Source organism: Photinus pyralis, unplaced genomic scaffold (genome assembly GCF_008802855.1).
Source record: "Photinus pyralis isolate 1611_PpyrPB1 unplaced genomic scaffold, Ppyr1.3 Ppyr1.4_LG3a, whole genome shotgun sequence".
NCBI lineage: Eukaryota > Metazoa > Arthropoda > Insecta > Coleoptera > Lampyridae > Photinus > Photinus pyralis.
Genome location: NW_022170509.1, coordinates 4,774,504 through 4,789,204, shown reverse-complemented (window position 1 = coordinate 4,789,204; position 14,701 = coordinate 4,774,504). Strand labels below are relative to the sequence as shown.

At 35.0% G+C, this 14,701-nt stretch overlaps 3 protein-coding genes across 5 annotated transcripts in view; all 3 read right to left on the bottom strand.

The window, feature by feature from the left end:
• LOC116166167 (amyloid-beta A4 precursor protein-binding family A member 1-like) overlaps positions 1–3,024 on the bottom strand; it is a 40,115-nt gene extending 37,091 nt beyond the window's left edge. For 2 of the 3 annotated variants that reach the window (XM_031481025.1, XM_031481026.1), the window contains exons 1-2: positions 2,200–2,888; positions 1,811–2,042 (exon numbers count right to left, since the gene is read on the bottom strand). In XM_031481025.1, coding sequence (XP_031336885.1) covers positions 1,811–2,004 — 194 coding nt within the window. In that variant the 5' untranslated portion in view covers positions 2,005–2,042; positions 2,200–2,888. The other variant, XM_031481028.1, reaches the window with a different exon arrangement.
• A 2,803-nt stretch (positions 3,025–5,827) lies between these two features.
• LOC116165653 (BLOC-1-related complex subunit 8 homolog) lies at positions 5,828–7,387 on the bottom strand. The gene is made up of 3 exons (XM_031480273.1): positions 6,943–7,387; positions 6,721–6,898; positions 5,828–6,671 (listed from the first exon to the last, which is right to left on the bottom strand). Exons 1-3 carry the CDS (start codon positions 6,986–6,988, stop codon positions 6,422–6,424), a joined length of 474 nt encoding a protein of 157 aa, XP_031336133.1. The 5' UTR covers positions 6,989–7,387; the 3' UTR covers positions 5,828–6,421.
• A 1,579-nt stretch (positions 7,388–8,966) lies between these two features.
• LOC116165654 (ubiquitin-conjugating enzyme E2 N) lies at positions 8,967–10,249 on the bottom strand. Its single transcript, XM_031480274.1, has one exon. It carries the CDS (start codon positions 10,002–10,004, stop codon positions 9,549–9,551), a length of 456 nt encoding a protein of 151 aa, XP_031336134.1. The 5' UTR covers positions 10,005–10,249; the 3' UTR covers positions 8,967–9,548.
• Positions 10,250–14,701: the final 4,452 nt, after the last annotated feature.

The window sequence follows — 14,701 nt, the reverse complement described above, 5'->3', positions numbered from 1 at the left end:
TTTTGGCCGCCATCTTGGATTTAAGGGCTTAAATGTCAAAATCGGGTCTGGCAACAGGGCGCATCGTTTTCAGCGGGGTCAAATTAGTCTAGAACCGCCTGTTGCCAGTTTGTAGCACAAAACGCCGTTAGACATGATTTAGAGAGCCTTTTTCAGAAATGTCTCCCTGACTACAAGGAAAGTGGCTTCAAAAAAACGACAATCGATTCGATCGCGATGTGAATATTCAAAATTGCACCAATTTTTGCGATTGTAGCAATTCCCTACGTATATGGGCAGCGAAGAAAAAGATTAAAATGAGGAAATCGAAAAACTAAACAAAATTAAAAATCGCAAAAATTGGAAATTAAAAAAAAATTCTCCAAAAATGTTAGGCCTGTTCGTATTTCGCATTAAACACATAAAGTTAATAGTTTGCAAAGCAAATAATTTATTTACTTAGGGGATGAGCGTGCATGACAAATCTGAATTTAAAACTTTTCATATTTGAAATATTTTCTGTTGTCTAAAAAATTATATTTCCACGCAAAATGTCGAGCGAAACTTTCGGATGAAGTTATGACTGGGAAAATGTCCATACAGCATGGAAATTTTTAACGTATTTATATCAACAATTTGTAAAAATTGCGCCCGTCCTTTCATTAAAAAAATGTCTTACTTTTTTTAAATTTTAAACATAGCTGGTTCTATTAAAAATCAAACTCGCGCATGCCACCACCCTTTATGGTAATATTTATTCGAAACAGATGCTTTTCATAAACGCAAATACGTGTGGTGCAGTTGAGCTGAAACAATTTCGGAATTGACAAATTACCAACATTTATACAATGATGTAAACATAATTAATGGCAATAAAATTTCAAGGTTGCAATAATTTACAGAATCTGATTTCTTAAAATGTATATACTTCCCGCATCACGGATTTTTTCAAATAAAATCCCTTCACACTCCATAAAAAATGAAACACAATAATCCTCACATGGTCGTGTTTTTTGGTTTAATTTTACTGGATTTCATTTATTCTTTGTTCTGTATAACATTTTAATATAAACAATATAGCATTTTTACTTAGATAGACATTTCCGTGGTGCAAATATTACCTATAACTATTTGAAGTAACGCGATTTGAGAATAAACAAATTCGTTTCAGAGCAAAAAGATTTCTCAGTCGTGATAAATTTCTAGGCTTTAGTCTAATCAGATAATTCGTAAATCCACCCCCTGCGTTGTGCGCTAAAAGGGGACTGAGATTTGGTAAAAGTTTAACCCTGCAATGAAGCACGTTTGAAGACCTGCTTTTGGAACTATGGGCTTTCCATATAAGTTGTTTATCTAATGGGTTTTTCAGAATAATACACATTCTTTACATAAAGTGGAATTTTAACAAGACATGAATTAATTGCAAATATACTTGCACGCTCCCCCATCTTGGATAGTGCCTAAATATTACAGTAAAATTGAATTGGTATTGAGATTACCGCAGACGAAAACTGCGCAAAATTTCTCAATGGAAAGACACAAAATAGTTCTCTTAAAAAAAATAATTTAGGGAATCGTTCACCGCATTTGTTTATTTATACAATCGCACATCTATCTAATCCCCCTATAATAAAGAAAGTTGTACAACTTGTGCCCTAGGAAATCGTTAAATCACGCGTGTTTGGTTGGGTATGCGTGTTAGCAATTGGATTGGCGAATTTAATTTGATCCAAGCCATGACTCACAGACGTCTACATAATTGTTCTTAAATTGACTGAATAAGTTTCAAGCCTTGAAAAGTTGATTAAATTATGATAGTAATGATAGGTACCTCTCATTGTCTTTTTCGTTATTCATTGCAGCTGAGAGGGTATTATCGACGTTATCATCGTTTCTTCCCAGAGAAATAATTGGATTGAGATTGATATCACTTCGTGGTCTACACTTTGGAAATAATTTACTAATTTGTTCAGTATTTTCGCTTCCGTCTACATTATCCAATGTTAACGCCAAGCTAGTCATCATGGATTCTTTATAGTGTGTGAGAAATCATGGAAATGCATCTGAAAAACACATGAACTCATTCTCTACAAGAAAAACATGAATCATCTAATGGATGATAGGCAGATTGATGATGCATTTCGTTCGTGTCATCAAGCAAAATGAACATATATGAGCTACTCGATGATAGTAGTAATTAGTATAAATTAGGTAACTTGCCTCAGAAGTAGTTAACTCGATTAGGTATATACAGGAAACGGCGTGAAAGAACTTTCTTCACATTCAATTCCCAGCACAGAAGTATATATTATCACAATCAGTAACCACAGTCCTGTTGTACAAAATGACCATTTTACAATCACGATTATGCACCACACAAACGGCGAGTCAAGTTGGGGCCTTACTACAAACCAGCACCGAAAATTAAGTCGCCGAGACGCTAAAATCAATATGTCCCATCCGCGCGATTTATTCACCAGTCGATTATTACATGGTTTATTCTAAAAATTGGTGCGCATATTTTCAGACAACTCTCTCAATTATATTCGTTCCAATAAGGAACTAACTTGTAAGGAACAACGACTTTTCCGAGAATTAAGGAAATTGTAACTGTACGAACCTTTGCGCCGGTCATCGCGACGAGTTGCGGTAACAATGGCAAAATTATTGAACGTTTTATAAGGTGTATATATATACGTATATATAAAATAGTTCGGTTAGAGAACAAATTTACGTTATCATTTCTAACATTTTGATCCAAAATAAAATCATTCGAGCGTCGAACAAAAACACAAACTGAAAGTTAACGCAAAAAGTGACGTAATACTGAACTAATTAATCGAAAACCACTTTCTAATTATAATACACTCCTCCCACTGACAAAACAAAACTGAATCATGAACCTCAAAAATTACCTTTAATCAAGTATTTTTAGGATTATAGAATGTATTATCAATATTTACACAATTTTTAACGAAATACATTTAAAGACTCGATCAACGAACACTACGCCATTACTAAAATTCCGCGTTTTGACAGAATTAAATTTTGAGGTTAAGCGCGGTTACATTTGACCTACTTTACCATTTTTGAACCTCTATAAACCTAAAACCCTTATACAATAACTAGCTAAAGGTGTTTCCGCAATCATTCATTAAATAAACCATTATACATTATGATCCAAAAATAGCCGGATAAAGAGGGTGTTTGCATTTCTGGTACTATTTTTAGGTCGTCGGTAATGCTTGTTTGGTTTTTAAATATGGGAACATTGAAACTATCAATGCAATCGTAGGTAGTATGACCTATTGAATTTGCACTACCGCCATTATTTAAAAATGCGCACGTAGCTAGTTCACTATTTGTTTTAGTTTTTCATGGCAAGGTAAAGTGGTGGTAAAACTTATGAAATAAAATCCCTTCACAAAAGGTCTTCTGTTTAGTTTGGGTCTTTCTGACACCCGCCTGTAATATAAATAAGTTGCTCGAAGGTTGAGAAAAGTAAGCTCCGAGGGACTGCTATGCATTACAATAAAATCCAATTTCACTAAACATCGCATAATTAGTCGAAAAAATGTCCGTAATACAAACAAAATAAATATAGAATACGAGACACTGTCTAATGCTGATGATGGGGTTTTGATAAGGAATCTGACGAACTTAAGCCTTTACTGTTAATTGTGGTATATCCCAAGCCATCTTTTCGTGGTGGTTGGATATGAGCTCCGTGTCGTCAGGTCAGTTGTGCTGTATGAAGGATCGTAGAACGATTAGACCCACCTTTGGGAAGTCAGTTTTGGATAACTCAAATCAGTAGGTAGGTATATAGGGTAGCTGCTAGTGGACTATTATTAAGAGGAGCGCACCTTCCACCTTCCATTCTGTCCACATCTGTTACGTTTCCACCAGCAACATCAATTGGAAGCTGATCTCGAACTCCACCAAGATGATGATCCGTGATGCTGAAGTACAATTATTAAACATTACCATATATACCTACATAAGGCCTATAAATTTTATTGTATTGTATTGTATATTAATTATAAATTACAAAAACCAAAAAAACGGCTGAAGGGGACACACGTCCTGAGCACCCCTTCTTCTTTTTTTTTAATGCTGCCGAATAGTGTTTTGTGATTTGTTTTAACTGTGTGTAAAATTTGGGCTGTTATCATATCAAGTTCATGTTCTCTAGCAAGGTCGTTTTCGCGCTGCCTGGTGTGGCAGTAGTTGGTATTTTTGATGGTTCCTAGTGATGTGACCTAGGTGTTTGCATTTCCTGTAGACGATGGCTTTGAGCAGGCCTGGTACGTGTTTGTTTTCTTGGCCGTTCACAAGATATTCAACATTCTTTGGCAGAGTCACATTTCGAAAGCCTGTATAGCTTTTTTTGGTAGTGGCTGTTGGCAGAGTCAAGGTTTCTACACTGTACATATGTTTGTGCCAGATGTAACATTTCAAGGTAGGTACCTACATGGTGTTCAAGCTTCTGTCAGTGAGGAATGTCTTCCATTTGGTAAATCCCTGCCTGGCTTGTTCGATTCTGCTCTTGATTCCGACGTCAGGGTTCAGCTGATCATTAATGATTACTCCGAGACTGGAGTCATCCTGACTTTGATGTCTTTATCCCCATATGCTTGGGCTTCTGTGTCCATTACAGAATGGGAGATAATGGGCAGTCTTGTATATATGGTGATAGACCGAGAGCTGACATCAGCTTCTCTCTTGATCAGTATAGCACCATGTTTTAGGTAGAGATGTTAGCCAACATGACCTGTGCACAGAAGAACCTCCGAAGAGGTTACTAATATATATACATATGCAGTGACTAGGGAGTGCAATACCGGGATTGCGGGATCCCGCAGCATTTTTGCGAGATTAATACCGCACATAAATGGAGCGGGATCCCGCGGGATTTGCGGGACTGAGGAATTTGTCGACCAAGGGGACGACTGTTTACTTTGTTAATGAAACTGATAACGGCGAATTATTTTTTAAATAATTGTTAAACTCTTTTCGTTAAAAATGTACTATGATTTTTGAGGCACTTTAGAAGACTTTTTGTGCTTTACAGGTAAGGGTTTTTGAGTTCTAAGTTAGGTCGAAGGTACTTTTTTGTTAAATATTGTGATAATTAGCGATTTATTTTAATACGGAAGTTAACCGCACAGAATTGCTTATTTGCCATCAATTTATTCAAAGTTTTGCGAGATCCCGCAAATTCCGGGATCCCGCGGGATTAACATCTAACAATCCCGCAAATATCGGGATTGAGATTTTGCTGCGGGATTGCATTCCCTACTAGAAACCAATTTCGAAAGAAAATTCAAAGGGCTGTAACTTTTGAACTCGTAGCCCAATCTTGGAACTGTTTGAAATTATGGATTCTACAGGCCACATTCTATAAGAAAATTTTTTTTCCGGGTCGATCTGAGACAATTTTTTTTGAGGGGCTCAAAAAAAGGCAGTGTATAACCTTCCTTTTTTACCAAAAATCGACTGCACCAAAATTTCTCGGGAAAACACTTTTTCTTATTAATTTTGGTGCGTAGAATCCAAAACAATTCGTACTTTTTCGATCAGACTTCTCAATCAAAAGTTATAGACTAGAAAACCAATTTCGAAAAGAAAATTCAAAGGGCTGTAACTTTTGAACTAGTAGCCCAATCTTGGAACTGTTTGAAATTATGGATTCTACAGGCCACATTCTATAAGAAAATTTTTTTTCCGGGTCGATCTGAGACAATTTTTTTTGAGGGCCTCAAAAAAAGGCAGTGTATAACCTTCCTTTTTCCTTTTTACACAATTACAGTTGGCAGTTCTATCGCGATAACAATAAAGACAAGTGTGCTTGAAATCAATTTATTACGGCTAAAAAATTAAATGTCTATTAGTTTTGGTTGCCTGTATCCATAATCAATTGAGAAAAGACAAAGCTTGGAATGTTTCTGAAACCCACAAAATGGAAGTTCGACATGTGTTTCAACAAGTCGACCAGGATTTGTCAATTTCGACTAGTGAAATACAAATACTGCTATTGCTCTTTCCAAAGTTGCTAATCTTTTATTAAAATCCTAATTCACAAAATGATTGTTTTGTGAAGTAAATTAATAATATCTTAGCAAGTGTAAACATTAATGTCATTAGCAGCGTGACAATATTAATGTACAATAATAAATTTATCTTAATAATAACAATAATAATAATAATAAATTGCATACAAGAAACAATGGAACACTTGTAACTGTGGAAGCGCCACCAAAATCATTTCAAAGACTGTAACAATCTTTCCACCTCTAAGTTAATCCCAAAGTTTAATAGTAATTGCAAAAACCTAAACAAAAATTAGCGGGGCCACAGAAAGCGGCAATCACATACACTTCACTATCATCCTTAGATAATAACTTTCTCAGATCCAATATAGACATTAATTTTACAATTATTAGTGAGTTGCTTTAGACATCATAGACTCAACCCTATTCGCTGTTTCGCGTACTACATCAGAAAGCTCGGGCAATTCCGGTAAATCGAGGGTAATATGTGCAGATAATCTTTTATATACCGAGCTACTTTCTGGTTTTTTTCGTCGGGACTCCTCATATTTTAGCTGTTGTTTCAAAAATATGGCATTCTTTAAGATATCTTGGATATTCTTAAAACTCTCCTCTGCTTTGTTCATGGTTTTGATCGCCCTACAAGGTCCAATAACACTAAACTGGGAGGCGAACGTTACCTACATACCCCACTGCATAATCAATGTCATAACATCGTCCTTGTAATTCCTGTCGCAATTTGTTAACTTCGACCCTACGATCGACCATTGGAGTCAGAGCTTTTCGTACATGCTCTTGTAAGCGGTAAAAAGCCAATGAGGGCTCGTTCGCGATAATATGCATATTTTCGGATATTCGTTCCGTTGCTAAAACTCAGAATAAGATCGCCTCTTGCAACTCTGGTAATTACCTTTTTTAACTCGAAGTTCTAAATCGGCATCTGATCCTAACGACATTGCAAATAAATTGTGTATTATAAATAAAATTACATTGTAATTTTGTTTTTTTATTATTTGTTTTGTTAGGTTAAAAGCCAATCAGCTCACAGCTGTAACCTGTGCGCAGGCGCATAACTATTTTCATAACAGATTGCAAAGGCACAGGATTGTATTAAGGATAAATCTTTTAGCATACAATTAGGGCCTGCGTGTTAAAATTGTTGTAACGACTAAATTTCTACAACAAATTTCATATGCAGAATCTTCGCAAAACGACGCCGAGACTAAACAACAAATTACGTTAAGGTCAGAATTTACAATTCGCACCCACATTGCAAGGTGCACCATGTCAGTATAGGAATTTTGAAAAACAATTACAAAGTCGTAAAGGCCACGATTATCTAGAGTTCTTCTATGTTTATGGTTTCTGAGAAAAAAATTCAAAAGTGGCACGTGTGCCGCCAGAAGTGACTACTTACTTCTTTCTCTCTCACACTCTTTCGCTCCGTTCTTTTTGTCGCACTGTATTATTATTAATACAAAAAAAAAGCGAGCACTCGTAGATTTGAATCCGCGCCATCATAATCGAAGGGTGGCGTCCTATTTAATATTAAATGTCGCTTATAGAGCGATAAACCAATACATATAATTAACAATAGGTAACTCTAAATTCATTTTCATTATTCTGAAGCTAGTAAATAGGCTTTAGATGTGTATATTAGTCAATATTAAAGACATCCAATCGCCTTCTGTGAGCACCCTCCCCCGATACTTCATTCTCGAGAATAATTATTTGTGTATGGCAGTCATGGTTACATAATAAATTTTATTAAATTGCAGTTTTTATTCATATGTGACTTTACCATAAACCAGGACTAATATCACGGAGAAATCCTTGTCCTTCGTATGCGAAATCGCCAAGTAATTACTAAAAACTTCATGGAAAATAATAGGAAATTAGAGAAGAGAAACTGGGGAAATTAATGGAAATAGTGGCGGTTTTAGACAGCGAAGAAAACCTTTGTTAGCCTAAGTATGTGTTGTCATCATCCTCATGGGAGAGTAGCAACGTAAAGGATTAAAAAATAATTGGTTGATTATTTGAAAATCAAAAGTTTGGTTCCTTACAGATCTTAGCAGGATGGAGTATTGCACACACATCCTTTTAAGTCAACTGTGTATATTTTCATCCCATTTTACCGTAAGTCATATGAAGAAACTGACTAGATGTCGTCCCGGATGTTTTGAATTTAAACCAGTAATTGCGATGTCCGAAGTAGATATTCAAAAACACATAATTGTCCCGAATTTATAAATTACAATTAACTAGTTGCTGTTGTTAATTGACAGCAGACACCTTCAATAATTTTTGTTTGGAGACTTTTGTTTTCCCAATTGCAAATGGTATAAAATATTTTTATTTCAAATTCGGAATTTTATGAAGGTTGTGACGCTGAAAATTTCAATTGTACCACTGGAGGAGATCACTATTTTGAATCAAATAATTATAGGATAACTATCGATCCATTTTTAAATCAAAAATGTTTATGGATCATTGGCATTGTCCCTTTATCCCTTATACCAGTACAGATCTTGAATATACTTCAGTGCATTAAATATCTAGGACTGTTAAGCATTGATAACCACATCCTGCGGTATTTCTAAAAAAAATTAATATAGATAATAGTCTTTACTCGTCGCAGACTGACTCATGACGATTAATCCTTACCTATCAAACATTGATATTCAACAGCAATATTGAATCGAGTGCTTGCATACAAATTATTACTTAGCATGTAAAAGGAGACTACTCTTCACTAACGAATCACTTCCAAAATGAATATTGTTCTCATAAAACAAGATCAATGTGATTTGCACGCCTGAAATTTGAATATGAAAGCACAGCTTCCACAATCCTGAAATGAAAAACGTTTTGTACGTCAAGGAAGACAAAAATGACTAGTACGTAATGAACTTATTTTATTAATAGAAGTAAAACGTTTAAACTAATAATTTATTTGTAAAAAGCCTTACATACCATATTTACAGCATACTAGTATCAACACCTAGTGCAGCAGAATGCCATAATCAGTGCCTTGACTTCTACCATACAAAATGAATCCCTGCCTTGGGTTTAACTCCTCGATTTACAAATTACGATGAATATAATAATTACAGCAGAAAAAAATTTTTTACATGAAGAACTAAAGCTTAGGCTTTCACAAATCCAGTAGAATTTGCTTAACAGTCAACACAAATACTGAAAATGAACGTAATCTGATGTACAGCTAAATTAAGGGTTCAATAAATATAATTTTTGGTATAAATAACCCTACACTTACTCAAATTAAGCACGTTCTACTGTATTCCGTTTATTGAGAAAGGTTTAGTTTTTTCAAGTTGACAGAAAAAAACTATAAAAAAGTAGGAATTAAACGTGTGTGACAAGATATTAACACCTGATCAACGTAACAAATATAAACGTTCTAATTTGCTGGCTACAATAAACACGTGTTGTAGACACAGCAGAATATAAGCGAAGAAATAGAACAATCATATTTGTTAAAACGATCCTAAATTAGTTATCCATTGCGTATTTACGAGTCCACTCTTTGGCATTACGAATGGCCTCTGCTTCGTTTACCTTCCACAATTCGGCAACATCATTGGCCAGCGGATCGTCCGGGTTCGGTGCACTGAGCAGTGCCTGAATCGATAATAAAACTGTACGAATTTGAAGTGCCGGACTCCATTTATCCTTTAATATATCTAAACAAATCCTACCCAATCTATCAATGTTGGGGTGATAAATTTGAGTTATAAATCGCACTTTGGGAGCGGACATGGGATAATCCTCTGGAAGAAACAATTCTAATTTGAATAAACCTCCTTCAAATGGTGAATCTTCAGGGCCAGTCACTATCACGTGAAAATACCTAGCGTTACTATCGTCGGGAACTGCACTTATTCCAGGTACCGGCTCTTGTAATAAACGTTGAGTTTCTTTTATTATTCTGCGTGGTAGGGCTGCCATTTTCGGTGTTAAAAACTAATAGTACCGATATTTGCAGAACCGTAACTTATTCACAAAAAACAAATTAAAATAATCACAGTTTCTACTTATAACAGCCGCACGTTTTTGTCATAGTTGATTATAAACATCGAATTGATCGTATTTTTATTTTTAAAGGCAGACCAATTTGCAAGTAATTTGCCGATAAAACGCGATCTTTAGCTTCACACAATCTGGAACGGAGCACGCAGAGAACCAATTGCGCAAGCGTCACTGTTGCCAACGGTATAATTTTATTATTTGGTGAAATGTAACGCCTTCGTGGAAATACGCAGTGGCGTAACATGTGTTTTATATCCCAACACGATGTCCTTTTAATGAGTGTTTAGGCCATACAATTTATAACTATAATGGTCCTTTGCACTGATAAATTTAAGCGGAGCTTTGCTTAAGCGTAGCTTAAAATCCATGGTAACGATTATTAAACAATGGTTGCCATGGATTTTAAGCTATACACTTAAGCTAAGTGCCGCTTAAATTTGTCGGTGCAAACGGCCATAAGAAGTGTGGGTTATATGCTTCCAAATTATATGAACAACTGTCGGTAGCTTTCTGAGGTCGGTAACATCAAAACACTTCTAAAACCACCGAATTCGTTCATTTTTGAATTTTCCGTTCGCGCGAGTTTTTAGAGGGATGATTTGCAATACTTCGAAAGTGTACCAGACGACCTTCAAGTTTTTATGTTTTAAGAGCCCACCCTTACTCATAAACTATTCCCTGACATTTTGTTTTGGCAACGGCAAGCAAAATCAATTTTAAATGCTGTCTGTGAAGTCAGCCCCTACGTGGTAGCCCCTACATAAGTACCATTTATAATTATGTACTTCACAGATCGAATTCGAATATCGTGGAAGACAAGCCCATATGCGAAGCATTTATTGTAACGTTTGATTACAAAATACATAGATTTACGGTTCTTATGGACACGTGAGAACAGTAAATTTTAGTTCGTGGACATACACCGGACGGCCATAACCATGAACTCGTCCATCCTATTCCCTAGATAGGCTAGGATAGATGAAATAAAGTTATCGTGATGTTCTATTTATAACAAAATTCGTTAAGGCGCTTGCGAGCAAGAGGCAAAGAGTGCACTTTCAAATTTTGTTTTTTCGGTTTCAATAGCCCTTATTGACATTTCATGCCTTAACGAGTATAAAAACATAAAATAATGTTTAATTCTGATCGAATGCCACCAATACCAAGTCTTTAGTGGTGTAGTTCCGGAGTCTTTGTGACTCAGACCGACAGACAGACAGACATCAAGCGCAAAAGTTCACTTTTTATTTTTTTTAAGTGAAAGTGCACTAAAAAAACATGACCGCTTTTCTGAACATCGAGTATGCCGGGTTGCCTACATATCAGGGTACATACTAATGACACTACTGTATCATTAAAAATTCAAATTTTCAAGCCATTAACACTACGTACGGTATTTCATTGAATCTAAAACTTGAAACGCTTATATTGTAGGACTATATGCACTACGTATTAAACTTTTCGTTTGTTTGCGCGCGTAAACAAAAATCAGTGTTTACTATGCAAATTTGGCAACACGAAACGCTAATAACCGGTTGTATTTGTCAGAAGTTATGTATAAATCTACGCACTGCATAAATGTAACAAAATATAGCAAAATTAGATAACAGCAGTACATTTTTCAAAATTAAAAACTGCCGGGTTAATATCGTTCTGACATCTAGCGTTGGTTTAGCAGATTAGCTGTGTCTGAAAATTTCAAGTTACGTTTAACTATCTTCTTCAGGATAATGTTCTCCTGGTACTCAGGATAGCGTTTGTCATGTTCTATATATAAAAAAGATGGCGAGTATGCCGGGTTGCCTACATATCAGGCTACTTATAACATCGTTATAACATTGAGTAATCCTTCACTCAACGGTTATAACATTAGACATTCAAATTTTCAGGACCTTAACACCACGTAGGGTATTTCATTCAATCTAAGATACCGCTAAAAATTCTGAAAACGATTATATTATAGCACTATATGAGATACGCATTAAATTCTTCATAAATTCCGCGCGTAAACAGAATTTAATCTTTAATAAGCAAGACTGGCAAAATGAAACGATGGTGACCGGTTATATTTCTCGCTAGTTATGTATAAATCAATACACTGCATAAATTTAACAAAATATACCATGATTAGATAAGAGCAATAGGTTTTTAAAATATTCTGCCAAAATAGTATCGTTCTGACATCTAACGATCGTGTAATACACTATTTATTAGTTGAAAATTTATTTCACAGAGGACGCCTCTTAATAAATAAAAGTCACTAGACTACTGACTTTACACGTTAGATGTCAGGACGATACTATTTTGGCAGGATATTTTTAAAAAAACCTACTGCGGTTTCTAATTTTCCTATATTTTGTTACATTTATGCAGTGTATAGATTTATACATAACTTGCCAGAATACCGACAATACAGTACGTGGTTTTAATGTCTTGAGAAGTTGAATTTTTAATGTTATAATGAAATCACAAGTATGTACCCTGATATATACGTAACCCTCCAGTAATACTCCGACAGGTATTCGTTGAAACCAATTTCGAAAGAAAATTCAAAGGGCTGTAACTTTTGAACTAGTAGCCCAATTTTGGAACTGTTTGAAATTATGGATTCTACAGGCCACATTCTATAAGAGAATTTTTTTCCGGGTCGATCTGAGACAATTTCTTTTGAGGGGCTCAAAAAAAGGCACCTTCCTTTTTTACCAAAAATCGACTGCACCAAAATTTCTCGGGAAAACAGTTTTTCTTATTAATTTTGGTGCGTAGAATCCAAAACAATTCGTACTTTTTCGATCAGACTTCTGCAGAGGCACCTCTAAATCGCATGATGCGGGTCACTCTGTAATTGGGCGCATGCCTGTTGAGGGCCCAAAACAAGAGAGGGATAAAATAAATAATAAAAAAAAATAAATAAAATAAAATAAAAAGTTATAGACTAGAAAAGAAACCAATTTCGAAGGAAAATTCAAAGGGCTGTAACTTTTGAACTAGTAGCCCAATCTTGGAACTGTTTGAAATTATGGATTCTACAGGCCACGTTCTATAAGAAAAATTGTTTTCCGGGACGATCTGAGACAATTTTTTTTCGGGAAAAAAAAGGCACTGTATACACTATTATATATAAATTATCAAAGGATATATGAAAATATATCGGAGCATTCCTTGACTTATAGGCGGGTATTTGGTCCGTTTCTGATGTAGGATGTTCTTCAACTTTCGGATAGCTGCTTCTATGTCTTCTACTGTTATTACTTATTGAATCATTATTAATACAATAATTGTAGCATAGAGGAATATAATGGTTTGTTTCGTTCTTGTAAACATGCGAAAAATGCGTTAGCGAAAGCATAGACCATCTTTTGAGAGGTCTCATAAGTTTCATTATTTAACGTTACCCTTCCGGGAATACGTGACATATCCTTTTTATAATGTAAATATGTCCAAAAAAGCGTTTTCGGTTGAAGCCATATTATGCTCTCTATGCAATTTCTAACTGAGTTTTAATTATTGACCTTACACGTTTGAATTCTTATTTCTAGTTTATTTAAATTTGAGTTTGAGTTTAATTTTGATATTTCTAGTAAGATCTACGGTAAACTACGAAGGAAATTTCTTCTTTTTATGATTATATATCATCAGTTGGTCGAATACTGATTCCAGTATTTCATAAAACTTCAGACATGAGGCATTTACATCAGAGATTTTTATTAAGATATTCCAATTTATATTAAGAATATACTTAATGTATAATATTTTTTTAAGTTATATATTTTAGTTTTGTGTTCCACATTAAAGTTGCTTATGTGTGGTGTGTCAAGACCGGGATGATGAGAATCTTCATTTATAAGAATATTGGTACCTCTACAGTCTACAAAATAATGTGGCTCAAAACTATATCCAATATCCTACCATTCAAAGTAACTATTTCACTTAATTGCGTGCTATTTATATATTGCAATAATTGTAAGAGATAATTGCACTTATTGTCCAAATCGCAATTTTCACTTACAAAATTAGTTCAGGCCAACCGAAACATTTAGTTTTTTGAGTTCTTGATACTTACAATTTTTGGCACTCCTAAGACGTAATTGATGGTAAGGTCCGTTTCTCAATTTTGTTGCCTTTACAAAAGTATAGCTCTCAAATCATTGCGTTGGGCCGGGGTCTGATCTGAAGTAAGACAGTAACGTGACTGCTTCCCGTTTTTAGATTTTGGGCCTTTGATAGACAGGGCGGACTAGAATTTTCATTACTTTTACGTGTTAAAATAGTATCTACTTCTACTGATTCTATTTTGTATGATTGTGCCCACTTACAATATACCTTCTTACCTTCAGAATGTCTCATTTATATATCGAAATTTTTATAAGTGAAATTCATAATGCAACGACACAGATGAACCTGTGCTTAAAACTGCAACACGTATGACCCTATCTAGCTGAACAAATAATTTACAATAGGGAAGAAACCTAATTACTGCAGAACTGTTAAAACACTTTATAATTCTCATTAATTAACTGTTCGTCGATCGTCTAAGTAATTAGCAACAGATTGTGTTGCTGTTGACGATGTCAGTGTTGACGAGCCATCGTGAAAACGAAAACTTAAACCTAAAA

Excerpts from the sequence above, each read along its gene's own strand:
- LOC116165653 (XM_031480273.1), bottom strand. The coding sequence starts at position 6,988 with ATGTCGTTAGGATCAGATGCCGATTTAGAACTTCGAGTTAAAAAAG. Across the intron at positions 6,899-6,942 it reads AGAACTTCGAGTTAAAAAAG|CAACGGAACGAATATCCGAA; the intron begins GTAATTACCAGA and ends TCTGAGTTTTAG. Across the intron at positions 6,672-6,720 it reads GACATTGATTATGCAGTGGG|GGCGATCAAAACCATGAACA; the intron begins GTATGTAGGTAA and ends TGGACCTTGTAG.
- LOC116165654 (XM_031480274.1), bottom strand. The coding sequence starts at position 10,004 with ATGGCAGCCCTACCACGCAGAATAATAAAAGAAACTCAACGTTTATTA.